General features: G+C 40.6%; 1 protein-coding gene across 6 annotated transcripts in view; it reads left to right on the top strand.

The window, feature by feature from the left end:
* CRTC1 (CREB regulated transcription coactivator 1) overlaps positions 1-22,674 on the top strand; it is an 84,381-nt gene extending 61,707 nt beyond the window's left edge. Inside the window, exons 11-15 of one of the 6 annotated variants that reach the window (XR_005223370.2) lie at positions 457-558; positions 6,927-7,013; positions 7,819-7,999; positions 8,977-9,257; positions 9,816-22,674. Coding sequence is in view for 3 of the 6 variants with exons in the window: in XM_037885914.2 (XP_037741842.1) it covers positions 457-558; positions 6,927-7,013; positions 7,819-7,999; positions 8,977-9,188 (582 nt within the window). In the remaining 3 variants the exon portion in view is untranslated. Of the gene's footprint in view, positions 1-456; positions 559-6,926; positions 7,014-7,818; positions 8,000-8,976 lie in introns of all 6 variants that reach the window. The other 5 variants (XR_006287480.1, XR_006287479.1, XM_037885914.2 and 2 more) reach the window with 5 other exon arrangements.
* Positions 22,675-25,638: the final 2,964 nt, after the last annotated feature.

Below are 25,638 nucleotides of genomic sequence, written 5' to 3'. Positions count from 1 at the left end.
AGGAAGAACAGTACTCATATCACTTTTCTAAGGGCCATAGGCATCAAATTAAGAAGGGGAGAGGGTGGCAGTTGAGTTTGAAGGTATCAATGCCCGTATTTTCAAATTATTCTCAGATTGGGAGGCCTCTTTCCACACGTGTCTCTTTTGTGTGTTGGCTGACTGGTTTTTTAAGAAAATGAAAACAAAACATAAACCAGAAATACTTCAGTTGTCCTTGAATAACAGCACTGCCCTGTTTTTAGGTGTGCATAGTTAGACACCAGACCATGCTGTGTTGGTATCTTGACCTTTTTCATGATGTTTGGGGCATTATTCACAGTCATAGCATAATTGCTGATCTCCGGGAGTTCTTGAAGATGGTCTCACCTGGCTTCCCCAGCTCTACACCAATAAGTATATAATTTTTCAACCTTCCATCAATCCCATGGTCTTTAATTCTGTGTTGTTCTGTAGGCTTCACTCCAGCAGTACCGCAGTAATGCTGGATCCCCAGCCAACCAGTCTCCCACCTCTCCTGTCTCCAATCAAGGCTTCTCTCCTGGCAGCTCCCCTCAAGTAAGGGACTCTGTGCTTCCACAGGCCTTGCTTCTTGTGTTTGTTTTTTAGTTGAGTCTTTCCATTACTGACCCATGGTTGTCTCACTGTAACTTTATGTGCTTCATGCATCACTGATGTCTCATCATGTTTGCAGCTTCATTCGGATACAGAGTTTTCCAAAAGTTGGTGAATTCAAATTTTAATAGAAGGTACTGTTAAACTTACACTCAATTACTCCTTCATGAGAGCTCCACAGAAAATGCATCCAGAAAGATCCCTTTCAAAAAGGGAATGATGCCTCATGGGAAGTGTGAGCAATGATTGGTGGAGTGGCTGGAAGGGTGTAGGGGATGTGAAAGGAAGTGAGGGGATGGGGAGGTCTGTCCAGGTGATTTGTGCACCTCTGAATACAGCTCACATCCTCAGGTGCAATTAAAGCAGGAAACAATGGACACTTTTAAAGAAACCTCTGTAGAAAGTGAACTCTTGAAAAGGCATTAACTCCATTTCACGACTTGAAAGAAACAGGTTAGAAAAACATTAAATATTAGTGTTGCAGGGTGGCTATCTTCCCTGGCTGTGTAAATTTTAATTTATATATGCAAGAGTCCCACAAATCATTGTGCCCGTATTTAAACAGAGCAACAGGAATTTAATCCGCCAGCTGCAGGGCAACTAAAGAAATAGTGAACTAGTTTTTAGGGGGAACTGCTAATCAGGCAGTGCTGAGATAGTTTAGAATCTCCTCCTAGTGCTGCTGCAATAGGTCAAAGTTGTTGCCCTTTCCTACATCCCAAAAATGGTGATGGGATGCAGAAGGGAGTGCTCATTGGACACCATGAGAAAGTCTGAAATTGTATTTCCTGTTTTCTGGTACTTTAACTTTTAAAGGATATTTATAAGGAGAAGCATAATTAAAATAAATAAAATTATTCCTCAAAGTTGGAGGTTCATCTCTCCAGGCCATTAGCCATAGACTTAAGTCAGTGATTTCAGTCAGAACTTAGGGAACTCAGTAATAGATCTGAGGGTTAGGGCTGTCAGTGTGACTTTTTAACCTTCACTTCACTGCCACTGTCACTGATTCTTCTGCCTGCCTCTTCTAGCTCTGCTCTGTCTTTGTATGGCTCAGAGTAGGCAAGAAAACGTACTCCCTTTTCTCTAAGCTGCCATTAGGTTAATGCTGTTACCAGACACTGTTATTAATTCTCAGCCCTGAAACCCCCATTGGGCAGTGCACCCAAATGTAGGCTTCTGTTGATTGTCCATTGACTGGTCTGTAAATCCTCCCTGCCTGTGTCCTCAGACCAGTTACCTTATTGTCATGGGGCAGTCTAAAGTGGTAGAATGCCATGGAGAGCAGTTTTTCCTATTGGTCTTCCCTCCGTATCTAAACCAAGTCACTGTGATGTGCCTAACAGACATGTGGTTCCTCCTCTAGCAGATATATGGAAGGAGGTGGAGTTTAATTACATTGCCTGTTTTACTATTTGGCCTCTTAAAAACATTTCATTTCATATTTGGTATGTTGGCAAAGGGATACATGTCAGACCAATTTACAAGGAGCAATTAGTTTCCAAACTAGCAGAACTTGGTTTTGAAGTACTGTACTTCTAAATAGGATGCTGAGATACGGGTTGTCATCTAGCAAAAGCCAAATGGGAAAGATTGGAAAATAGTTCTCGATACCTTATTAAATTAGAAAACCTATTCTCCTTCCCACATCTGTAAGCCAACGGGTGGGGTGACATAAGTAGCTACGTATTTTTAATGATGGAGAGAAGTGATAGAAAAGGGTATAACTAGGAGAAAAAGGATAAGAAAAGGAAGATGTAGGCTGAATGGTTGGGGTGGTGGGGAGAACTTGTTAATGATGAGGTCTGTTAGGCTCCAGCATAAATAGTCTCTCGAGGGAAGAGGTGGAACCCTCATCGGTTGAGACGTTTTAAAAATAGGCTGGTAAAGAAACTGGAAGGTGTAGTGTAGGGGAACAATCTTGCTCTGAATGAGGATGTAGGGGTGGGCTAGATGTGGCTTTGTGGGCCTCTACCATCCCTAACTTCTGTATTTCTGATTGATTTTAGGTAAATCCCACATTTTATTAATAGTAGAGCCAGCTCTTTGTATGTAAACTTTTAGAATATAACTTGTTTAATCACATCTAGTTCATGCAACAGGAATTATTCCTCAACTTCCCCACCCCCAAATCTATTTGCTAGTCTCTTGAGTTCCAAATTCTTATTTCCGATCTGAGGGACTTTCCATTAAAACATCAATTGAAAAGCTCTGCTTGTGGTTCTCAGCTTGTTTGCATGGCTCTTCATTAACACTGGCTTTGTTTATTACTACTTGATTTTTTTTTTTCCCCTGACATCATTGTCTCAGTTACATATAAAGTTGCTTTTTTAGTAAAACAGCTAAATACTTGGAAAATATGGTATGTATTATTAGACAATGATTTAAGCGAGCTTTTTTTGCAGTCACCATGTCATTAACCAAGGAAGATGTACTGTTGACAAAACAGACCTTGTATAGTATTTCTGTAGGAGATGGGTTAACAAGATGTATATCAGACCAGTTGATAAATTATTTTTAGACCCTGAAGTCAACTTTCTGGTTGATTTCCTTATGGAGCTTTACCACTAATAAAATTATTAGATAGTGCATTTAGGAGTCTCAAGAAAAAATTAATGTAGCTTGAGTTTCTGTGATTTGTTCAGAGCGCCTTGTGAGGAACAGGGGCTAACACATAAGAATTTTGTCCAATTCATTGCTTTTCATGTTCTACTTCAGGCGTCTTCTAGGACAGGAGTCATGATAACCATACTACGGCAGGGATTTTTTCTTTTTCCTCTCTTTCCTTCTTTTTCTCTTTCTTGCTTTTTGTTGTATCTTTGAAAAGCTTGTGTAAAAATGGCAGAAGTTAAAGGAGAAGGGTCTTGTTCAGGTTCTGTCTGGGGCTGCTGCATGTCAGCTGCATTTCTAATGACAATTCCAGGTTGGCTTTAGTTGTGCATACTGCGGATATGAGGAGGCGCTGTTGCGGTTAGGGTTTGTACTGGGGGCAGGGCAGTCATGTCTTATAAATGAACGAGAGTCAACAAGGTACTGGCAAAGAAGCTCCTTATTTAACATGCAGGATACAATTCTGGCAAAAACATCTTGATAAGTACTTAGAAGGAAAAAGTGCTTTTATTTTTCACTTTGATGCAATTAATTATACTTTAAAAATTCATGAAAAAGTCTTTGAATCATCCCTTTCAAATGTAAAACAATAAGAGTGGAAATATTCTGTGTCAAAAACCTTCTTTTTGCTGTAAAATCCTATTCTTTCTCTTGAATCAGTGTTAAGGAAAAGGTTCCTCATTTCATTTAGTAGCCAAGCCCTTCCTGAGAGTGACAGGAGACTGATCTTTCCTGTCGGACAAGATTTGCTGAGCATCAGGATATTTTCTGACTTTACACATCAGAGCTTGGAACATAGAACCTTTGGGCATATATACAGTGCAGTTGGCAGTGAGCCCTGCAGTCTGGGTAGACAGACTCCTGCTAGCACAGTAAAAATAGCAGTGTGGAGGTTATGGCTTGGGCCTTCAAGCCCACCCGACCCTTTAGGCTTGAGAGCCCAAGCCACAGCATCCAAACTGCTGTTTTTAGTTCACTAGCCTGAACCCTGCTAGTGCTGGTCTCTCTACCTGGGCTGGGAGGCTTTCTTCTAGATGGTGTTTAGACATAAGCCTGGAGCAACGCTTTAAGGGTGGGTTGCAAGTACCCACCATGTTCAGCATTGTGCTGGATTCAGACAGAATGCTCACTACTCAGGAGTTCAACAGTTTTCTATTATCTGAGTGCACTCATACTATGCCCTCTGCCCTCCCACACACAATGGAATGGGGGTTCACAGTATAAAGACCAGACCTGGTGCAAATCTGTTTAGCAAATGGATTGAATATGTGCACCATGCTGAATCCCTACTGGGCTTTCTTCAAAGCTTTTAGTTATCAGGCTATGAATCCACTGCTGCCACAGTAGCTCAAGAGTTTCCCTATAGCATAATGACACTGGAAGATTCTGCCTCAAGGTAGAAAGTTCCTTTCTTTTGCTTTGAAAAGGCATTGTCATCATGTTTACTTCATGATGGCTCCTTTTTACAAAGGACTGTTGGAAGGCTTGCTGAAAAAAACAACCATCCCTTCTCCTCTTTCATGCTGATTTGAAATATTTCATATATATACGTACACGCATGCATGCACAAAGACACATACAAATTATTGGTGCCATTAGGAAAAGTGTTTCATCTGAGATTTTACTGTTTATCTTAACTGTTGTCTGCTAAATTGATTTTATGTTCACTGTTGTGGACTTCATCTTGTGCTTTTGAGTATTTTGCAACTTTGCCATGTTAATGTCCTTAGTTGTATTAGTTGGTGTAACTGTATAGTTGCTTATTAGGTTTTTGCTTAAAATTTCTTATGTAATTCAACTTTCTATGGGAAAAATGATTTGTCTCTTAGCCTTGTGGTTGAATTTCATGAAATTAAAACTGCTGGAAGATACTATGCAAGACATTTAAAAAACAGAAACAAATACATCTCTAAACATAAGACAAACTTTCCAAATAAGTTCTATATAAGTATACTAGTTGTGTTGGAGACAGTAGATTTTCAACTAGAATCTGCAAAGTTAGACAGAATTTAAAGAAGGAATTATATTTGTGATTTCTGTTATAGCTAGTAGCCTTTTGAGTAAATAGAAGTTGAAAGTTGGATGGTGTGTAAAAATAAAATAACAATTCAAAGCTGTTGGTCACCTTTGGAATGACTGATCAATGGACATTTCAGTAAAAGGAAAAGAAGGAAATTAACGTGGTTGTAGAATTCCTTCTGCAAATTTACCTTCTCTTGGTACTGCTGAAAGCACATTTCATAAATAACTTCTCTGATCTGCTCTTGATGCAAAAGACTTGATCGAGATTCACTGTGGCACCTTATTGTTTTAGTTAAACTGCTCATTTTGTAAATACTAGGTGAGGGAGATGGGTAACCAGCCATCATAGGCATATTGATGACCGAAGTACTTACTGCATTATTCTAGAATCATAGGACTCAAAGGGACCTTGAGAGGTTATCCAGTACAGTCCCCTGCACTCATAGTAAGATTAAGTATTATCTAGACCAGGGGTGGGCAAGCTTTTTGGCTTGAGGGCCACATCGGCGTTGCGAAACTATATGGAGAGCCAGGTAAGGAAGGCTGTGCCTCCCCAAACAGCCTGGCCCTTGCCCCCATCCGCCCCTCCCACTTCCTGCCCTCTGACTGCCCCCCTTAGAATCCCCGACCCATCCAACCTCCCCTGCTCCTTGTCCCCTGACTGCCCCGTCCTGGGACCCCCTGCCCCTAACTGCCTCCCGGGACACCACTCCCTATCCAACCCCCCCTGCTCCCTGTCCCCTGACTGCCCCCCGGGACCCCCTGCCCCTTATCCAGCCCCTCCTCCCCTGCCGCCCCCTTACTATGCTGCTCAGAGCAGCAGGAGCTCGCGGCCCCGCCGCCCAGCTGGAGCCAGCCCTGCCGCCCACGCTGCCAGCAGGAGCGGCGGGCCAGAGAGCTGACGGCGTGGCGCGCTGAGGCTGCAGGGAGAGGGGAACAGCAGGGGAGGGACCAGGGGCTAGCCTCCCCTGCCGGGAGCTCAACCACGGGCCATAGTTTGCCCACCTCTGATCTAGACCGTTCCTGACAAGTTTGTCCAACCTGCTCTTAAAAATCTCCAATGATGGAGATTCCACCACCGCCCTAGGCAATTTATTTCAGTGCTTAACCACCCTGACAGTTAGGAAGTTTTTCCTAATGTCCAGCCTAAAACTCCCTTGCTGCAATTTAAGCCCACTGCTTCTTGTCGTATCTTCAGAGGTTATCGAGAACAATTTACCTCCCTCATCGTTTTACGTACTTGAAAACTTTTATGTTATCTATCGGTTGCAACGTGCACTTTGCTGCCTTAGCTGTATTTGTGGTTTTTATTCTTTTCATGGAAAAATGTTTGGGTTTTTTTGTGCAAAAATTGCGTTGGTTTTTTTTATAGTATATTTGCATAACTTCTGTTATAAAGCAGAAGTTTATGTATGTCCCCTATGGGAGGAAGCTTATGGTTTCCTAGAACCTATATTTCTTGTGCTTTAATGAAAAGAGTTATACAGGAGGACTCTGGTGTTTGAAGAGAAAATCCAATATTTTATATTTTGTCCTTTATTAGTTTTCCTTAATAATTAATGGTATTTCTTACCAAATTTGATACCATTCAGTTGGAAGAGTTCAGTCACTCACACACCTTGGGTACGCCTCACTGTTTGTGTGACTTTCACAACATAAGGACTCTGTTTTGTTTTCAGCATTCTTCCATTCTGGGGAGTGTATTTGGTGACTCCTATTATGATCAGCAGATGACAGCTAGGCAGGCTAATGCCCTATCCCATCAGGTGAGCAAATTCATCTCAGATTTTGACTATATTTTGGCCATTCTGAGATTAAAATAAATACATAGAATTCAATTTATGGCTATTCTAAAGATCACATTTCTGTCCATATCTTATTACTTCTGTTTTAGTTTGTAATTGCACGGGTATTTCATTTTATTTGCTGTTCCCCTTAAGCATTATAGCAGATGGCTTTTAAAGGGACTCTGCCAAGACTATCAGATGAAAGAAAACCAAAAAACCTTCCTTGACAGTGATCCCATTTGGAAGATCTCACTTTGTGGGTGGCAACAAATACATACATCTATAATTTGCAACCAAGATGTGTGGGATCCCAAAATGTAACAAGCAGACCTCCATGCTTTTGTCAGACCAGCCCCCCACTATAGTCCCTACTTCAGCTGTTAAATGTGCCAGTGTAGTTGAGAAAGTGAAATGGCTTCAGAATGGGATTGCACTTGGGGCAGGCAGATAGTTGGCTCTAATAGCATCAATCATATCGCTTTAAGCTTTTTTTACTGTTTTTTTCATTTTTTAAAAAGTATTTTATTTTTCTTTCTTTCAAAGGCTTGACTGCCTGGTAGGATATTGTAGGCAGCAATTTGATTTGGCACAAGAGCGGAATTTGGCTGTAAACTATTCTGCAAAGCTAGGTGGAAATAGACCATATTCTGGTCTACAAAACCTAAAGATGAATTTGTTTGCCTGCCCTTCTGAAACGTTATCTCCCTAACTAGAGGTGTGTAAATTGCTTCACTGTATTTCCTGATGGCTAGAAGTAACTATTCCTTTGTGCCTTGGTCTTCAGCTTGAACAGTTTAATATGATAGAAAACGCCATTAGTTCCAACAGCCTGTACAGCCCCTGCTCCACCCTTAACTACTCCCAGGCAGCCATGATGGGACTTACTGGGAGCCATGGCAACTTGCAGGACTCGCAACAGCTGAACTACTCCAGCCATGGAAACATCCCCAACATCATCCTCACAGGTAAGGCACTTGCTGACCTAACTGAACAGGGACGAGTAAAACTTTCCTTCATTGTACTGGGGTTATTTTCACTGTGTACTGTTATTGGTGAGTGGAACTAAGCGGGAGTGTTGGAGCCTGTGAAAGCTGTGTTCTAGACTATACAGATGTTTGTGGATTTTGTGCTGGTGAAAGGTGCCAGGAGGACATCCTTCGTTTAGTCACAACATAGACCATACTTGCAGTGATAATGCTAGCTACTTCACCCCTAACCTTCTAGGACCATCAGTCATGGTGTGAGAAGAATTCAGCCTTCATGGCCCATTTTATCTTCAGCTCCTCTGCTGAGATTTGGCAACAAGAGAAACCCTAGTGCCAAATGTGTGTGTTGAGGTGGATATGAAGCACTTGAAAGTGAAGTGATTCCCCCAGGGTCACTAAGCAAGTCAGTAGCTTAGTCCAAATTTCATTTCAGGATCTTTCTGGTGTCTAGTTCTTGGCATCATGTATGTTAAGTTATGGAGAGAGCTTAGTTCCTTTTGAACCTCTGAGAGGGGAGGAGTGAAGGGTGGCTTTGGTCTCACTGCACTCCTCATTTGGAAGTTAAGACCATTTTACTCCTAAAGGTGCCTGTGCAAAGCTTTCTACATTTATTTTTGAATAATCAGGTGTTGGTGTGATAGTCATGTGACTGTGTGGTCTGTCCCTTTCAGTTCCATTCCCACAGGGATTCACTTGAGTTATGCTTTGTATTAGGCTGCCCATGATGATGTAGAGCCCTTTAATTTAGGTTTTGTGATGCATTTGACAAACCTGCAATGCAGGTTAGGATCTGTTTTTCTTTTTCAAATGTATTCTTGCTAATTCAGTAAACTCCTCTGATCTGTGTGCAAGCTGTTTCATCACTTTATCTTTAGCCAGAAGATTGTGCAAAGAAGTGTGTGTTGTGGTAAATGAGCAGCAGTACTGAGGCCTGTCTCCCCTCCTCTTCACTCTAGTGACAGGAGAATCTCCTCCGAGCTTATCAAAGGAACTGACCAGCTCTTTGGCAGGTGTCGGAGATGTCAGCTTTGATTCGGATTCCCAATTCCCTCTGGATGAACTCAAAATTGACCCTTTAACCCTGGATGGACTGCACATGCTTAATGACCCAGATATGGTCCTCACCGATCCTGCCACAGAGGACACTTTCAGGATGGACCGGCTGTAGACTGAGGACACCATGAGCCTGGGAATAAAATTAGTTCCTGGAGCCCATCTGAACTGAAGAGTCCAATGGGTCAGTCATGTCCGATTAAAGAGTTACCGAGAGCAGTAGCTCTGTCATGTACACCATGTACAATGAGTAAAGCTTGTTGTTCTAAGCTTGCAGTGCTGCAGACCCCCATTCCCCGTTGCGCCATAGTTTATCCCTTATCTACTCATTGCCATTAAATGAGTAAGGAGTTTGCATCAGCCTTCTCCCCTCCAAACCCCCACCAGCGAAGTCCCAGCGTAAGGCTGTCAATTTATCCTTTGCACTAGAAGGTGGTGTTTCTGGGTAGGTGATGAAGGTTCAGAGTCAAGGGTAAAGAGATTCTCTTTGTAAAATACCACATCATTAGCATTTGATCATTGGCTGTTTCTGTAACTGATCAACAGCCATCTCCTTGCGAGACTGAGAGGGGAAACTCTCAGACTACTGACCTCTCACTAACTCTAAAGCAAAATGCCTGTATGGCCACCCTCTGGGAAAGGGGGGAGGCTGTTAATTTTGACTCTCCCAGACTATTTTGTGACAGTTGCTTTGTAGAGTACAATGCTTCTCCCTTGATTGATATGCCATATTTGTTTTCAGGTTTGTTTCCTTGACTGTTGTCCAGCACCCACTGCCTGTTCGTATGCCCTGAGCAAACTCGTGTACTTGGCAAAGCAGGAAAGCGGCCTGGTAGCCCAGTGGGCTCTCGGTAGCCGGTTATCCAAAAAAGCAACTGTAAACACTATTTCTGGAGCCTTTTTCTTGTTTTAAATTTCTGAGCACACAAAAAAGTACTATAATTCATTACCTGGTGAGTGTGAAGGAGTGAGTGGAGCATTTTGAAGCCACTAAAAGTATATTGGTGGCTAAGTTGCAGAGAATTTTATTTTTAAATTCTGCTTCTTGTGTGAAATTCATATAGGCAACAGGAAGGGCCGTTGTGTAGCAATACCCAGCCCAAGTCATGGTGGCTATTTTTATGATTTTTTTTATTCTTGTTCGTTGCCTATTGAATATTCTGTTACTGTTATTTATGCATTTTTTTTTATTTAAGTATTTGGATATTAGAAAAGTAGCTAAACTACATAAGGCCAATTGAAGCACTCTGCATAATACTTATACAGTACATCCTTTTGTGATTTTTTTATTCCAGAAATATTATATATAATATTTTTAACTAACTGGAATTTGAAGCCAGATGCTGACCAGAAGTAAGCAAACCCAGGGCAAGTCTGTCAAGTGTTTTGCTGTTTTATATATTCACATTAGGGTAACAGGAACATACATATTCTTTGACAGGGTTACGGGCCTACTGGATGGGGGAAGAAGATATAGATGTGATGGATCTTGATTTCACTAAGGTTTCTTGACAGATTCCCACATGATATTCTCATAAGCAAATTAGTGAAACATGGCCTAGGTTAAGTTACTAAAAGATGGGTGCACAACTGGTTGGAAAACCATACTCAAAGTGTAGTTATCAATAGTCCACTGTCAAACTGGGAGGGTGTATCCAGTGGGGTCCGGAGGTAGTCAGTCCTGGGTCTGGTACTATTCAATATTTCATTAATGGGTTGGATAATGGAGTGGTAAGTATGCTTATAAATTTTGTGGGTGACACCAAGCTTGGAGGGGTTACAAGCACTTTGAGGGACAGGATTAGAATTCAAAATGACCTTGACAAATTAGAGAATTGGTCTGAAATCAACAAGATTAAATTCAGTAAAGACAAATGCAAAGTATTACACTTAGAAAGGAAAAATCAATTGCACAACTACAAAATGGGGAATCACTGGCTAGGCGGTAGCACTGCTGAAAAGGATCTGGGGATTATAGTGGATTACAAGTTGAATGAGTTAACAGTGTGATGCAGGTGTGAGGGGAAAAAAGCTAATATCCTGGGGCTTATTAACTGGAGTGTCATATATAAGACATGGGAGGTAATTGTCATGCTTTACTTGGCGCTGGTGAGGCCTCAGCTGAGTACTGTGTCCAGTTCTGGGTGCCGCACTTTAGGAAGGATGGTACTAAATTGGAGAGTCCAAAGGAGAACAGAAATGACAAGGTTTAGAAAATCTGACCTTTGGGGAAAGGGTAAAAACACTGGGCATGTTCATTCTTGAGAAAAGATGACTCGGGATCTGATAGTCTTCACATATGTTGAGGGCGGCTATAAAGAGGAAGGTGATCAGTTGTTCTCCATGTCCTCTGCAGGTAGGACAAGAAATAGTGGGCTTAATCTTCAGGAAGGGAGATTTAGGTTAGATACTAGGAAAAACTTTCTAGCTACGAGGGTAGTTAAGCTCTGGAACAGGCTTCCAAGGGGGGTTGTGGAATCCCCATCATTGGAGATTTTTAAGAACAGGTTGGACAAACACCTGTCAGGGATGTTCTAGGTTTACTTGGTCCTGTCTCAGCGCAGGGGGCTGGACTTGATGACTTTTCACGGTCTCGTCCAGCTCTACATTTCTATGAGTCTGGGATATTTCTTCTGCAACCCTGGAAAAAATCACTTGCTAATAGTGAAATGTACTGTGTCCTAGCATGCCGAGGCTCTTACATTCATAGTAGACTACTTCTGTTAGTCACAGCGAATATTCTCTGGTACAGCATAGCGGAATGGTGAATGATTTAAAAAAACAGACCACCCATAGTTTCTAAAATGATGATTTCACTTAAATGTAATGGCTGAAATTGACATAGAATAATGAGTCCTAGATTCCTGACACTAGGTCACTCTTTTACAAATCTGAGAAATAGGATTTGCTGTTCACCAAGAGGCCAGTGCACTTGCGGTACTTGTCGGAGAAGTATAGCTGTTAAAATGTTGTGCTCATTGCACTGTAGTCCTCCCGGTAAGAGAACCCACATACATGACCCTTCTCAGCAGAAGTTAAAATTTACATTATTTGACTTGTACTAACAGAAAATATTTGATTACAAATAGTATATTGAATGTGTTAATGAAGGAATTACTACAAAAAGAGAGAATATTTCCCTGCAGCAGGGGCTGAACATCCAAATATATTTTTGATAAATACAATTTCAAATAAAAAAGCCTTCTTAACTTATATTTAAAGACATCATTTGTTTGTTTGTTTTTCCCCTTTCAGGAATGGTGTTTATTCTCCACCCTCTCCAAATCTTGTTCTCCTATTGACTGAGTTTGCATTGCCCTGTTTTGCATTGGTCAAAAAATGCAAGAGTTAGGGTTTGTTTTTTTTTCCGTTATGAAATTTTTTATCTAAAAACATCCCCCAACCCAATCAGCCCACTCCCCAAAAACCTTTCCCTTCCCTTTTTTTGAGCAAGGAATGTAAATGTCCATGGCAAAAGTGGGCTACTTCTAATGAGTTATAGCTAGGTTTCTGTGTGCTTCCAGAAATCCGTGAGGTGCTGTCCTGAGATGCACAGAGACACTGCTAAGCAGAATTACTGCTGGGATCTTATATAATGGGGATGCGTGTTTGCTCACATATTTGTGCCATTAGTTGACCATTTGCACTAAAAGTGATGTGGGATTTTTATTTTTTCTGTCTCATAGCTTTTGTGTAAACTTCTTGCTAAAGGATGGTTTTCTTTGGTTCCTCTCCACTTAATTGCAAGGCTATCCTGCATCTCCATTTATAATGTTCATCAACATTTAAGCCTGATGTTACATGTTACTCACAAAGTCTGCTTATGTCAGATTGCTAATGCTTTGTCAATTAAAAAAAAAAAAGGTAGCTTTAAACAGGAGGTTACCCTAAAAGAATGTGAGTAATTTGGGCACAGATGATATGAAGTTCTTTGCTTCAAAACAGCCAAAGGTACAGTGTGAATGGAGTACACTTTGTGCAGTTACTTAATCTCCTTGACAGTACTGTTAGTTCATTGATTGGATCTCTGTCTATATCAACCTCTTGTTCAGATGTCTCTTATGCATGTAAATCCTTGTCTGTGATGATCTATTTTTTTAAAACCAGAGTCACTTAAGAGTGAAGCATCCAGTTAGGAATTCACAGACTCCTGACTGGATAGTTTTACAGGGAGATATCGCTAAATGCTACCTTCTATTTTTTTTTAAACTACACGTGTATATAGGAGAGCTTGTTTTAGACTTGTAAGTAGACATTTTAAATGGCCTTAATTTAAAAAAAAATATAAACCCATCTAGATGCAATTGTCAAAAACAAAATGTGTGTGTGTATGGGGGGGGCAATTAGGGACCATCTAGTTAGGAGAAATATCTTTACTTTGTGTTTCTTTTCTGGAGGGGGTAAGAGGAGAAGAAGAGGAGATCATGGGAAAAGGAGATGATGAATGTGTATGAAAGAATGTGCTTCATCTCTTTAGCCCCAGTAGGGGGCAGGCTAGCTGCTTTCATTTTTAACCCTTTGCGAATCAGAGCGGTTATTTTAGTACAGTGTCAGTAACATTTCAATAGTTTCTGCACTTTGCTCCCTGAGAGAGTGGCCTGTTGACAGCAGCATGTGTGCTCTATTCTAGTAGAAGAATATTTTCCCTTTCCCTTTAAATCTGATTTTTTTAACAGTTGTGTATGAGTTTACATTATTTTAAACAATTAATGTTTAAAGTTTTTGAGTTCAAACACAGGGTGGATCCCCAATGCTTTCAGAACGTAAGTAGATTTCTATTTCATTTTTAAGTTAAGTAGTACCGTTTGCATTTTCTACTCTGCTTATGAGGGTGGTAGATGTGGAAAAGCATTGGCCATTAGAATAAAGGAACTGTTGATGCTTGCAGAGATACTTGTGGGAGGAGGGGAAGAAAGGACATTGCTTGGGGAAAAATAAGATGAAAAAATTGAAGTATTAAATTAGATGTAATTGTTTTTTAAACAGTCTCATGTCTCAAAGGGTTAATGTCCAAACATATACCTGCTGATTGATTTCTGTAGAGCTGCGTTTTTATAAGAATTTCCCAAGACAGACTGTTGCATTTGCCAATACTTTGGGGAAGTAATAGGAGTAAACTCTCAATGTATAAAGTACTGTGATTTAAAAAGAAAAGTAGATTTCTGCTTTTTATTGCAGCTTAAGTGGTGGGCGGGACGGGAGAAGCTCTTTTGCATTGTATATAGTACTGACTTTGCATTCTCTTTAAAAATGGATCTGCACAGGCCGAGTTATGATAGTTCTGTATGCTGCATGCATGGTTGACCGCAGGCAGCATCAAACGTTTGTCTCACTACTGCTTCTGCATGTTAGTGAACACTTTGCCAGCATTCTTTAACCGTGCAAAAACCCTTTCCTGTACAGAGAGAACCTTTGCTTTAAAAAAAAAAAAAAAAAAAAAGTGGAAAGAAAGATGTTGACTTTTAATTATGGCAGAAACTATTGATAATTTATGGACTGTTTTTTTGTTTCCCTTTAAAACAAAAAATTGTGCCCGAGAATACTGGTGCAAACCCTCTTAACAAAGGTGGTTGCTTAAAACTCCCCGCTAGGAGACTTGAGCCACACACAGTTGGTAATAACTGGTACAGGGTTCTTTCTGATTAAATTCCACTTCAGAGTAAGCTATGAATTGTTGTTTCTTAGCACTCCTACAGAAACAGAGCTTTTATTTAAGACTTGCCCTTCCCTTATTAGGATATTACTCAATTTGGAAACCACCTCAGTGTATAATATGGAAGAGGAAATCCCCCTCATCGTACGGTTGGTTAAAATGTACTCTGTGCTTTAAGGATGAAAGCATTTATTACTTGGGCAAACGGACCCCCTGTCACTGTGATGGCAACGTGAAAGAGCAGTTAGCGTTTATTATATGTATATGTTCTCTTTTTAAACAAGGAAAAACTTTGTAGTGCTCCTGTTATTTGTATTTTTAGTTGCTTACTATTTATACTGTGCAGTGTAGGCATGGATTGCATGTCAGTTTTCTATGCGGGCACCATGATGACATTACGATAACTGTGTATTATAAATCATTTTTACCTTTTTAAACAGAATCATTGTGTGGAATTTCTATACTGCAAAACAAAACACTACATTAAGTACTATATTCATTTGTGTTATTTATTTTTTTTTGTGGGTGGGAGGGGGTGGTTTTAACTGTGGTGTATATTGCCTTATATGTGGGCGTGACCGACTTTATCAAAATAAAGGCATAAAGGGGTAAATATGCTTACTGTTTTATTCAGTAATACAATGTAGGGCTGCCACAGAGGTAGCTGCAGAAAAGTATATTGTACAAGCATAGAAAGGGAAGCAGATATATAGTATATAAATCTTTATAGGACAGGAAATCCAGCTTTGTGTTATAGACTACAAATAGCAAGCAGGCTTAAAGTCCCATGAGCAATTAAAAGTTTTTATATGGTGATTATTATGCCAATCATTTTGTACTGAGTATTATCAAAGCCCATTCTAACCTGTTCCAGCACACATAATGTACATTCTATAGTCTGAGGAAGCTCAATCCAGTAAAAGTTTTGGTTTGGACACGCCCTAAGAAATCTATTCTCCTGCACCCTGTTGATTGCAGAAACTTGACAGACGGTACAGTTACCTGCCTTTGCCAGAGGTTGTTGCGTGTTTTCTGAGTTTGGAGTCTCAAGGATACACTGGAGCTGTACATTGTGCTGTGGGTTGCTGAAGGCTGCAGACAAGTCAGGCAATAAGAATTATCAAAGAACGTAAAAGTTGTATTTTAAAAGAAGAGAGCGAGAGAACTCCTGTTTGAGGCTGTAATTCAGTTTGCATGTGGTCTATATTCACAGATTACAGAGCAACATATTAACCAGGGGCTTGTGTATTTAAAAACTGCACCAGAAAATTGTCCCTAATACAAGACTTCCGATAATAGTGTTCTTTGTAGTTTGACCTCTCCCTGTACACCCCCCACACCTTTCAGTCTGCATTCATGTCTTCCTATAATGCGAAAATATAAGGAGGCATGTTTAAAGCCACAGAATTTCTCTGTTCTGTCCTCAGCTTTCAGATGCACCTAGAATCTGTTGGACTCCATTGTGTTTCTTTTCCCCTTGAAGTAGTACTGCAGGAACATACAAAGCTTTGGGGAGAGTATTCATGCGCAAACAAGTAGAGTAGAACCACGGCTTGGGGGGCCCGCACGGTTGTGGTATAATCTGTGATAATGGCTGTCATGTTTCCAAATTTCTTTGCCACGGAGTAGTGAGTTTTTCTTCTAATTTTGTGTCCATCTAATTTTCAATACCAAAAAATTAGTTCACTTGCATTTATTGATGCTTTCTAGATGCAAGTGAAGTGAAGAGCCTGCCTACTCGACGCCTGTGTTCTCCTAGACGGGCTGGGTAATACCCGCTCAAAGGCACGTGTCGCAGGTCCTACAGCCTGACATGTTCAGTGCAATAAAATCAAGGATTGAAGAGTTGGTCTATTTGTTGTGCAAGGCTGAATGTGAATCTGTAAGGAGACTTCACAGAGCTGGAATAGGTGTGCTGCTCTGGTAGAACCTAGCTGAGTTGTGAGCACTGGCCACGAGTCACGAATTCCTAACAGCTGCGTGCTGTAGGTGCCTTGACTCCAGTTAGTGTGGGATCATTGTGGTTTGTATGTGGCTTTAGTCTTATGTTGGATCGAGAAAGGAATGTGCCATTGAATTAGCGCTCTGACCACCGCTACAACAGTATCTGCAGCAGTTTTCACGTGCCTTCCCTCCAAGAAAGGCACCTAGCAGACACTACAGGAAAGGCGGTAGGTATACTGAGCTTGGCGGAGATGAATTACAAGTAACAACTCTCCTGATTTTCTCAAGCTATGACAGCCAAATATTATTGCTAACTACTTATGGGGGATATTTTTAAAGGCACAAAAGGGCACTATTCACCCAGCTGCCATTGAAAGTCAGTGGGAATTGAAAAGGAGTACTTGTGGCACCTTAGAGACTAACCAGTTTATTTGAGCATGAGCTTTCGTGAGCTACAGCTCACTTCATCGGATGCATAGCAAATTGGGAATTGAGTGTCCCGTTTGCATTTGTAAAACTCCCCTTAGATGCATAGTGACACAGTAATTGGGGGCTAGTAATTAAAACCAGAGCGGTTTTTAATGTAAAGTGTAATAGCAAAGTTTCATAATATAAATCCCTTAACTAGAGAGCAGTGCTATACATGACATTTACTTCTTATGTTCCAGTTTCTGCTGAAGGGAATGATGGCCATCTCCTCAATACTAGCTTCATTTCACTGTTGCTCTTTCGGAGTGTACATCACGTAAATGAGGGAGAGAGACGTGCATAAATAGATTTGATTTAATTTTAGCTTGACTCTTTTTTTTCTGGAACGCTGGATTGTATATTAAATAGCTACAGGAGAATGGGACAAATTATGTATGTTGAATTTCTGACTTGTAGTTTCCACCTGCCGGAGAATCAGCCAGATGATGTAATCTTAGGGTTTACTGGTATCTCTGAAGATCCTGTTTTCTGTTAAATGCATTTTAATCTGGTACATGGCCAAGCATTAATGCAGCATCATGATTCAGCGGAGGAAACATCTGTGGTGAGATCTTCTCTGTAAAAACAAAAACACAAAACGTTAACGTCTCTTAGCCAGTCTCCAGCGATCTGCTGGGAAGCCACGTGTCCTGTTAAGTAGTACCCAGGTTAGCAGTGTCAGCGGTGTAGAGCTGGCAATAATTGCCTTGTTTGGGGGTGTTTCACATTTGTTGTCAGAGTCCCAATCCAATTCTCAGTCATTATCTTAATGGCTTTTGTGTGTTCGGCTGCAGTTGACTGTGGAGCATCTGCACTGACATATGTCCAGGTAGGGCCAGGGCACTTGCTGAACAGATCTGCTGTGTCACTCAGGAGTGAAGCGCTTCGATGATAGGTATCTAAGAGAGAAAAGACTTCAAAATATAACAACCCCTCTCACGCAACAATGGGATTGGGGGAAATTAATATTTCTGTTGATGCTGCAATTTCAGTGTCTGGTTTATCCAGTTACACAGCTGCATATTGGTAATTTTATGAAAGCTCTTGGCAATTGAAAGGTTTGCATCCCTTTTGGAAGGAAAGTTGAGAGCTGGAGAACACAGCAAAACACTGAAGCTGTTTCACTGTGAACAGATCTGGCTTGCCCTGACTAATGAGAACTTGCAGTAGCTAATGTGATAGTGGCAAAACTTTTAATAATTAGAACAAGAACCAAACACCTCATGAAACACCTCTTCTGGAGCTAGCAACAACTATCAGGAAGCTGTGACTATAGTGCCTGCATTTTTCCCCAAACAGTGTCCTCCCTGCAGGTTTTTCATTATAGTCCTGTATTCAACAGCTGCCCAGGCATCGTGCATGTTGCAAGCAGTAGTAAATTCCTGGAGACCTCAAACGACTTTTCCACACCCTGGTGGCAGGGTGGAAGCGAAGAGGACAGTGTTAACTATTTTACTTCTTAATTTTGCTTTCCAGCACTCACTATAACTTACAAATTTTTACTTTTTAAATTTGTTGAGGGTGCTGAATATTTCTTTGTAGATAAAATATACAGTGAGGGGTGTGAATGAGTGGAAGACAGCTCTGTGACCTGGCTTCAGGACAAAAACTGACCACAAACCAGATTATATGGCCAAAACATGGTATATGCAGGAGCTGTGCATGGGACCGTGCCAAGGGTAGAGGTAGTCATAGCTTCTCAAAACACTCCCTTCAAACATTAGGAAGCTAGAGTCCAGTAATCGCAGGAAGCCCCTTTCTATGCCTGGGAAGAGAATGAGTTTGCATTTTATAAGTCACTAATTCTGCAGGTTTTGTTTTAAATGAGCATTGGACTTTGAACGCGTGCAATGCTTGGAAATCTAAACTAAATCCAGCTGACTCTGAAAGCTAATTATCTGTTTCAAATGATTTAGCTCTCAACTAACAATTTTAGATTCATCTGTGCAGAAAGGAGCATTTTTCTGAGCGGGGGTGCTGGGATTCCTCCCTCTCCATGAAGTAGATGTCTCCTACACTGCCTGATTGTAAATCAGGAGTGGGCTGCAGAGCCTGGCACATTAGCATAAATCCTCTGGAAGAACGGAGAGTGCTCATTACTGAGTTAAAGAAGGCCTCCCACTCTCACATCCACCTTGCAGGCATGTCAGGCTGGGAAGTTGCTTCATACCTATAAAATCTGGCATGCAAACTTTGTGGCCAGTGGGTGTTGGAAGGTGTCATCGTTCTAGCGGCTCCAACTCCTGTTCAGTAGAGTATTAGTAAATGAAGTGAATTTGTTTAAAAATTCTATTTGGAATACAGAGTCTCTCCATTCTGTTGTGTCAGCACTCTTAGAAGTGAACAGTTCTCAGCATGGAATCTGTGCTGTGGGGTAGAACAGATGTAACACATCTGCAGTACCCAGAAGTGGGAGTACAGAAAGGCTCCCAACGCCATGTGGGGGATAGGATGCTTGGGTCTGAGCTGTGAACCTTACTGCTGTGTTCAGAGTTTCTTCCTATAGTGTGTGTTGCAAGCCAGCATAGTCTAAGGCTTTTATACAACTGTGTGGGTGTGTGTTTGTTTAAAATGAGGTTAGATATGAAGAATTAAACAATTCTTTGAAGCGTGGCAGTGGTTTTCCTATGTTGATGTGTAGAGCTCAGTTCAACTAGGTTGAATGAGGTGCTTGCTCCATGTTACTGTATTTCTCTTTGTTTGCATTTTTGTTTAATATTAGGATCAAGTCTGGCATCTTTTGTAGTATTTTCCTTAAGGTTTGTGTGGTAGATGAGTCAGAATGAGATTGGAACCGTCAGTGTTAGAATCAGTATGAGCAAGTTGGATGTTTAACATGCTAGAGAGTGAGTGACAAAGGCTGACTCACGATATTTTTCTGTTTGGCTGTTAAATATGTTTTCACAGTTCCTGATATCTGTTTAAAAAAGGTCAAGTGACTCAAAAATCCTAGTGATCTCCCCCCTCCCTTTTTTTTTTGGAGGGCAGAGCATAAGTTAAATTGGGTTTAGGGCTTGCAAAAATTAAGTTGCAACCAATATTAACCTAAGCTCTCCCCTGCTGCTCCCATCCCCTTGAAAGTTTACATTCTTTAACTAAAGACAAGAGTCTGAGCCTCATCTTCGTGCACTTAATCAGTCAAGAATGATATTCTGTTTCTCAGGGCTCCTAAAATCAGATGTGACAACAAAACCAGCTGGTGATTATACTGAAGAAAATGCAGATCTTAAAATCACAGAAAAGAGCAATGGTAAAGGCCTCTTGGGTTTTTCTGCCCTAAACTCTTTGGGGCAGCCGATGTCTCATTTTGTGCCTTTTAAGGTGCTGTCTGTTATCAACCCTTAAGAGTGAGTCCCCTTTGCTGGTGCAGGACTCTTCCCTACGTTATGGTCATCAGTAGCATTTTAAATGTCTCAAGAGCTTTTACCTCTTCCGTTTGGAGATTAACTTGAAGTCGAGAAAAAGGAGAGCACTGATTTGGGTCATCTTGCTTTGAGACTGCCATGTCAGTTGAATGAAATACAAATTGCTTGACTATGACTCTTTTAAAAACTCACTCATGTGAATGTTTAATGTTAAAAACATTCCCCAACATTATATATTCGAAAAAGCACACCTACTGAATTCTGTCAAAGGGAACTCATTTCTGCAAGCCCTAATTATAGAGTAAACTTGAAACAAAGCCTTTGTTTTTTTCATAATTGCTGTTAGGATTTTTCAATATCAACATTTAAAGCTACAGAAAAAGATGTTTATGGGGAGGGAAGATGGTGGTATGAAAGGGAAGTCTCCATCCTACCCATTGGTAGAGTGTCATTTTTTGCCATGTGTAAGTTTGCTAATGTACATTTAAAAAAGATTAGCCTGAGATGTGTGCTGAGTCATGTGACCGTTTTCTCTTTCCTAAACTTGTGACGCAAGTTGTTGCCTGAAAAGCTTAAATTGTCGCAATTGAGAGTAAGTGACAGAGAAGTGGATTTCCTCAGATGGCAGGAGTTTTATATAAGTAATGAATCTTAGCTAAATCTGTGGAAGTAGGGTAAGGCTCATTGGCCAGTTCGAAGGCAGTCTGATCTATCTTGGATCACCCTGGAAAGCAAAGTATCAAGCAATTTACTGAAAGGCTGTTGTACCTTCTGCTGGTTTTCATTAGAAACGTGTCTGCTTTCAGATGCTCCCTCTTACTCTGTCTTCTGAACTGTTGTATTTATACAGTAAATGAAGTGTAAGGTTCGTTTGTACATGTCCTATGGACTATTCAATCCAATCTTTTTATATTATGGCTTAGAAAAAAAACAATGGAGGGTGTTTCTATTTATAAATCTAGCGTAGGGACTCATTCCTGCCACTGTAATAATGGTGGGTCAGTATTTACATGAGACATTTTAGGGGTGTTAACTTGAACATAGAAATTAAGTCTGGTTTGAAATTTAGCATACATGCAGAAAATTATTGATTAAAATCAGTTCTGGGTGTTCGGTAGTGAAGAAAAAGAAAACGAGTAGTTGTCTTTATGCTTTACATAATGCCACAAGAGTTTCAGTTTGAGAGGGAAAGGTAGTTATCCAGCCTAATTGTTGGCCTAATTATTGTTGGAATCTGGAAGAAAATTAAACATAAGGAAGATAAGCAGGTAGAAAAATCTTCCTTTACTTGCAGAGTAGACGATACATATAAGTATTGTATATATAAAATATATAGTATTTATGGGACAAAGTATTGATGGAAATAGGACTCATTTAAACAAATCTTTGTCTTTACTTACTAGATCCTAAATATTTATGGCATGAGCATTTATAAGCCTTGATACATGGTATATGTGTATAAATATATGTATTATACACATCCAGATACTATTTGGTCAGCATTATAAAGCATAGCAATTACAAATATTGTATTTCAATCCGTTCTAAGTAAAAGGTCAGTAGATATCAGGGTTTTGTTTTCTTTTGGAGGGAATTGGAAGTTGTTGTTTTTGTTTTTATCTGAGCGGGGTCCCCATCTTTGATTGGATTCCTTTAAAAGAACTGCAGATCAAATGCAATAGGAAAGTACTTATGAAGGGAAGGTTTGATTTCAATAAAGTTAAATCCAGCTGCTTCTGGCAGCTTCTCTCACAGACTGGCAGCTAAAAACAACTTCATGTAGTTCAGAGTTTGGGGGAAAAAGTGTTGGATTTATGTATTTTCAGAGACAGTATAATATACTGTTCTTTACAAGCTAAACTTTTCTATCAAAATAACTTGTGGATTATTTCACTGATATATGCAAATCCTATATTCAGCTACAGCTTTGGTGACCCAGGAACTCTGGAGAAATTGTCCCTGCGACATAGAAGTTTAATTTATTGTGCTTTTCTATAGGTAAAGTGGAAAACTGAAGTTGGCTTTAAGTGTTTGCAATCTGAGAAATGATGTGAAAAAGCAGCTCAACTAAATGTAGATTCTTTTCGATCCTTTTTGTGTGAAGGCTTTTGTCTTTGTATCTTTGCATTATTTGTAAATGAAATGTAATAAAGTTCAAATGGTTTTTCGTCTCTGGCTGCTCAGCTTTTCTTCCTTAATAGTTTTCTTACTGAAGCTTTTTAATGTTCAAGTGGTTTAAAAAAAACAGGAATATTTTCATAATGTTTACCAGAAACCATGGAGGCCAGTCATTGTGGCTGGCTAACATTATGTTTGCTGATGCTTTTGCGGGTATGCAAACTGACAATGATCTAGGTAATGAAATCCCAGCTTCAGGATGTGCCTTGTGCTTTTAGATAACAAGTCTAGAAAGATGATAAAGCATTGTGTTAACCCTCAACACTTAAGTTACTTAGAGAAGTCCCCAGTCCTCACAGCACCAGTGGTAACAGTAGAATGGTCAGTCATGCCATCTTTTCAATGGGATATAGCCCAAGGTTCTGATCACTTGTGGTCATTGACTATCCTGTGGTGCTGTTTGTAAACGTCAGGTGTCTAATAGTGGTTTCCTGACCAAATTCTGAATCAGGTAAGTTCTAGCTGACTTTGCTGAATTTCCCCTGGCAGTTTTGTGGAAGGTGGTGGTATTCTTCTGCACTTCCTGATCTAACTTGTTGCTGCTGTGTTACATTGGGGTTGATGTCTTTCCAAAGTGGATGCATTTCACTAGTGGGAGAATGGATGTCCTTCACAGCTCAGCAACCTGTGAAATAGGTAACCGGGCAAAGACTGTAAGATGTCTGAAAAGGTTCTAAAAAATAGTTACTTTGTGAGCTCCACACATTTGTATTTCAATGATCTGTAGATAAACTTGAGCCCAGTCAGGACATTTTCCCAACTGGCAGTGCCACAAACTCCAGCTGGGATCTAAAATAGTTACCACCACAAATTAGCAGACCATCTTATTGCCGATGTAGAGCACAGAATTACACCCAAGCTCGTTCTCCTACAGCTGTATTAACTCTGCAGTGTTACGCAGGAGTGTCAAAGGAAGTGAGTTGGGGTGGGGAGGGGTTGTGGATATAACATGAGTGGGAGTTGGATAACTTGGTTTTCTTTCCTGGTATTGCAGAGTTCCTGTGTGACCTTGGTCAAGTCACTTCACCTCCATGTCCTACTTCATCTAATATGTGTCTAATCCCTTTTGTGTAGATGAGTCATGGGATGTAGCACTTATAAACATTAACGAACAACATAATTTTAGAGCATTGTAAAGTAAGATGAGGCTGTTTTAGAGTCATTTTTAAGCTATAATTGGACTTGAAAAAAAAAATGTAAAAGTTCAAGCAGTTTGCTTGGTTGACCCTTCAAGCGTATGCCCGTATCCTAAAAACTGGGTGCAGATAACAAATGCAGTGAAACCTGCTATATAAGTTGGTTGTTAAAGATGTGAGACAGGTATGGTCAGTGGTGAACGGGGCAAGTTTTCTGTTTGTATTACAGAGGTAAACAGAGGTAATCCATAGTTGGGATATGGTGACTAACTATTTAGCTCTTGAGAGGCAGCTATTACTGAACCCTCCCTGGAAGGAATTCGCCTTCTGTTACATTTTGATTTATTCCTGTTTGTGAGAGGAAAACTGATGGAGGTTTGGCTCTAACCAGAATTCTGAATGAAGGGGCAGAAGCACTCCTGTTCTTATAGTGATGAGGTGTAGTTCTGGTGGGACTGTTTTGCATGAGGTGTGTATTACCTTGTGAGAGAATCTACCCCCGGTGTGACTGGAGGAACACGCACATGCCCTTTGTGCATGTAAATGAAATGTGATTTATTCTTTTGTGACAGCAACCATACTGAAGATGTATTTAGCTTTTCAAAGGAAGTTGTGGAATCCCCATCTCTTGAACTGTTTGAAACCAGATGGGACAAAATCTTGACACATAGAATGGTTTTTGAACAAACCTGCATTGGGTCCTGCAGATGGACTGATGGGCTTTCCCTTCACTGAGGTCTTGAAGGATCATTTCTTGTTGAGTTTTTAATTCCTGTCCTTATGCCTCTTTTCCTGCCCCAGCACATTTTGCATAGGGATTTTTAAAAATGATTTAAAACTTTTCATTCTTTGTTTTGGAACATTACTCATCTGCATTTTGTCCTCTGGTAGAACAACAACTTGGTTGGCTCTGTGTTTTCATGGTAACCTTAAAGGGAGGGAGACACTGTCAAGAAAACTTACCGCAGAAATCCCCGTCCTGTTGTTCATTCGGCTAGAACAAGGAAACTAGACTTGGCAGTGTCACTTCAGGCTCTTTGTACGTGGAGAGGAGGAAGAGAAGAGTGCTGTGTGATTGGCGACTGCAGTATTATTGCGGCAAGCACTAGCCTGTGAACTAACTCACTATCCAACACTTGCTGGGTTACGTGAAAGTACGCAGGGCTCTGCAAAATTGATGTCCCATTTTGGATGTAATATCATTCAAATGGAAAAACGTGTCAGGCTCCACTAGGTGAGTTTTGAAACTTTTGGAGTCATAGCTCAGTGCTGAAGAACGTTCTGATAAACTTGAGGGAGAGAACACATCTGTGGTTCTTGCAGATCTGAAACTCTTGTGCTTGGCTACATGGTAACAACAACAGCAGAAACCACACATGATCCCCATGTACCTTTTCAAGGAATGGCTATACTAAGAATGCCCAGAATAGCATGGTCAGAAGCAGGGTATGATATGTCCTGTCCAGAAACGCTGGGCCTGCGATCTGCAGCATTCACAGAATGCGGTTCTGCAAACCTGAGTATTGAAGCATTGATTGATCGAAGAACCGCCCTCTCTGCAGTGCTGGGGCCACTGCCAAAGGTAGTGTGATAAATAGGGGACTGAATACTACATCCGTTGTTTTTCCTGCAGATTTCAGTCTTTGCTCTAATCCCCTCCTTCAGAAAAGGAAAAGCCATTCAAAGGGGCATTCCAAGATGAATGCACTTGGCAAATTCAGCCTGATGCATTACCTGAGAGGGAAAGGCTGTATCCTGCAGCATTCAGTACTTGGTTTCCTTGTCGCTAGTCTAAGTGTTTGGGAAACTCTCATGGCTCAG

The sequence above is a fragment of the Chelonia mydas genome, chromosome 25, assembly GCF_015237465.2.
Source record: "Chelonia mydas isolate rCheMyd1 chromosome 25, rCheMyd1.pri.v2, whole genome shotgun sequence".
Classification (NCBI taxonomy): Eukaryota; Metazoa; Chordata; order Testudines; family Cheloniidae; genus Chelonia; species Chelonia mydas.
Note: the sequence above shows the minus strand (reverse complement) of the source record. Positions and strands in the feature narration are given on the sequence as shown.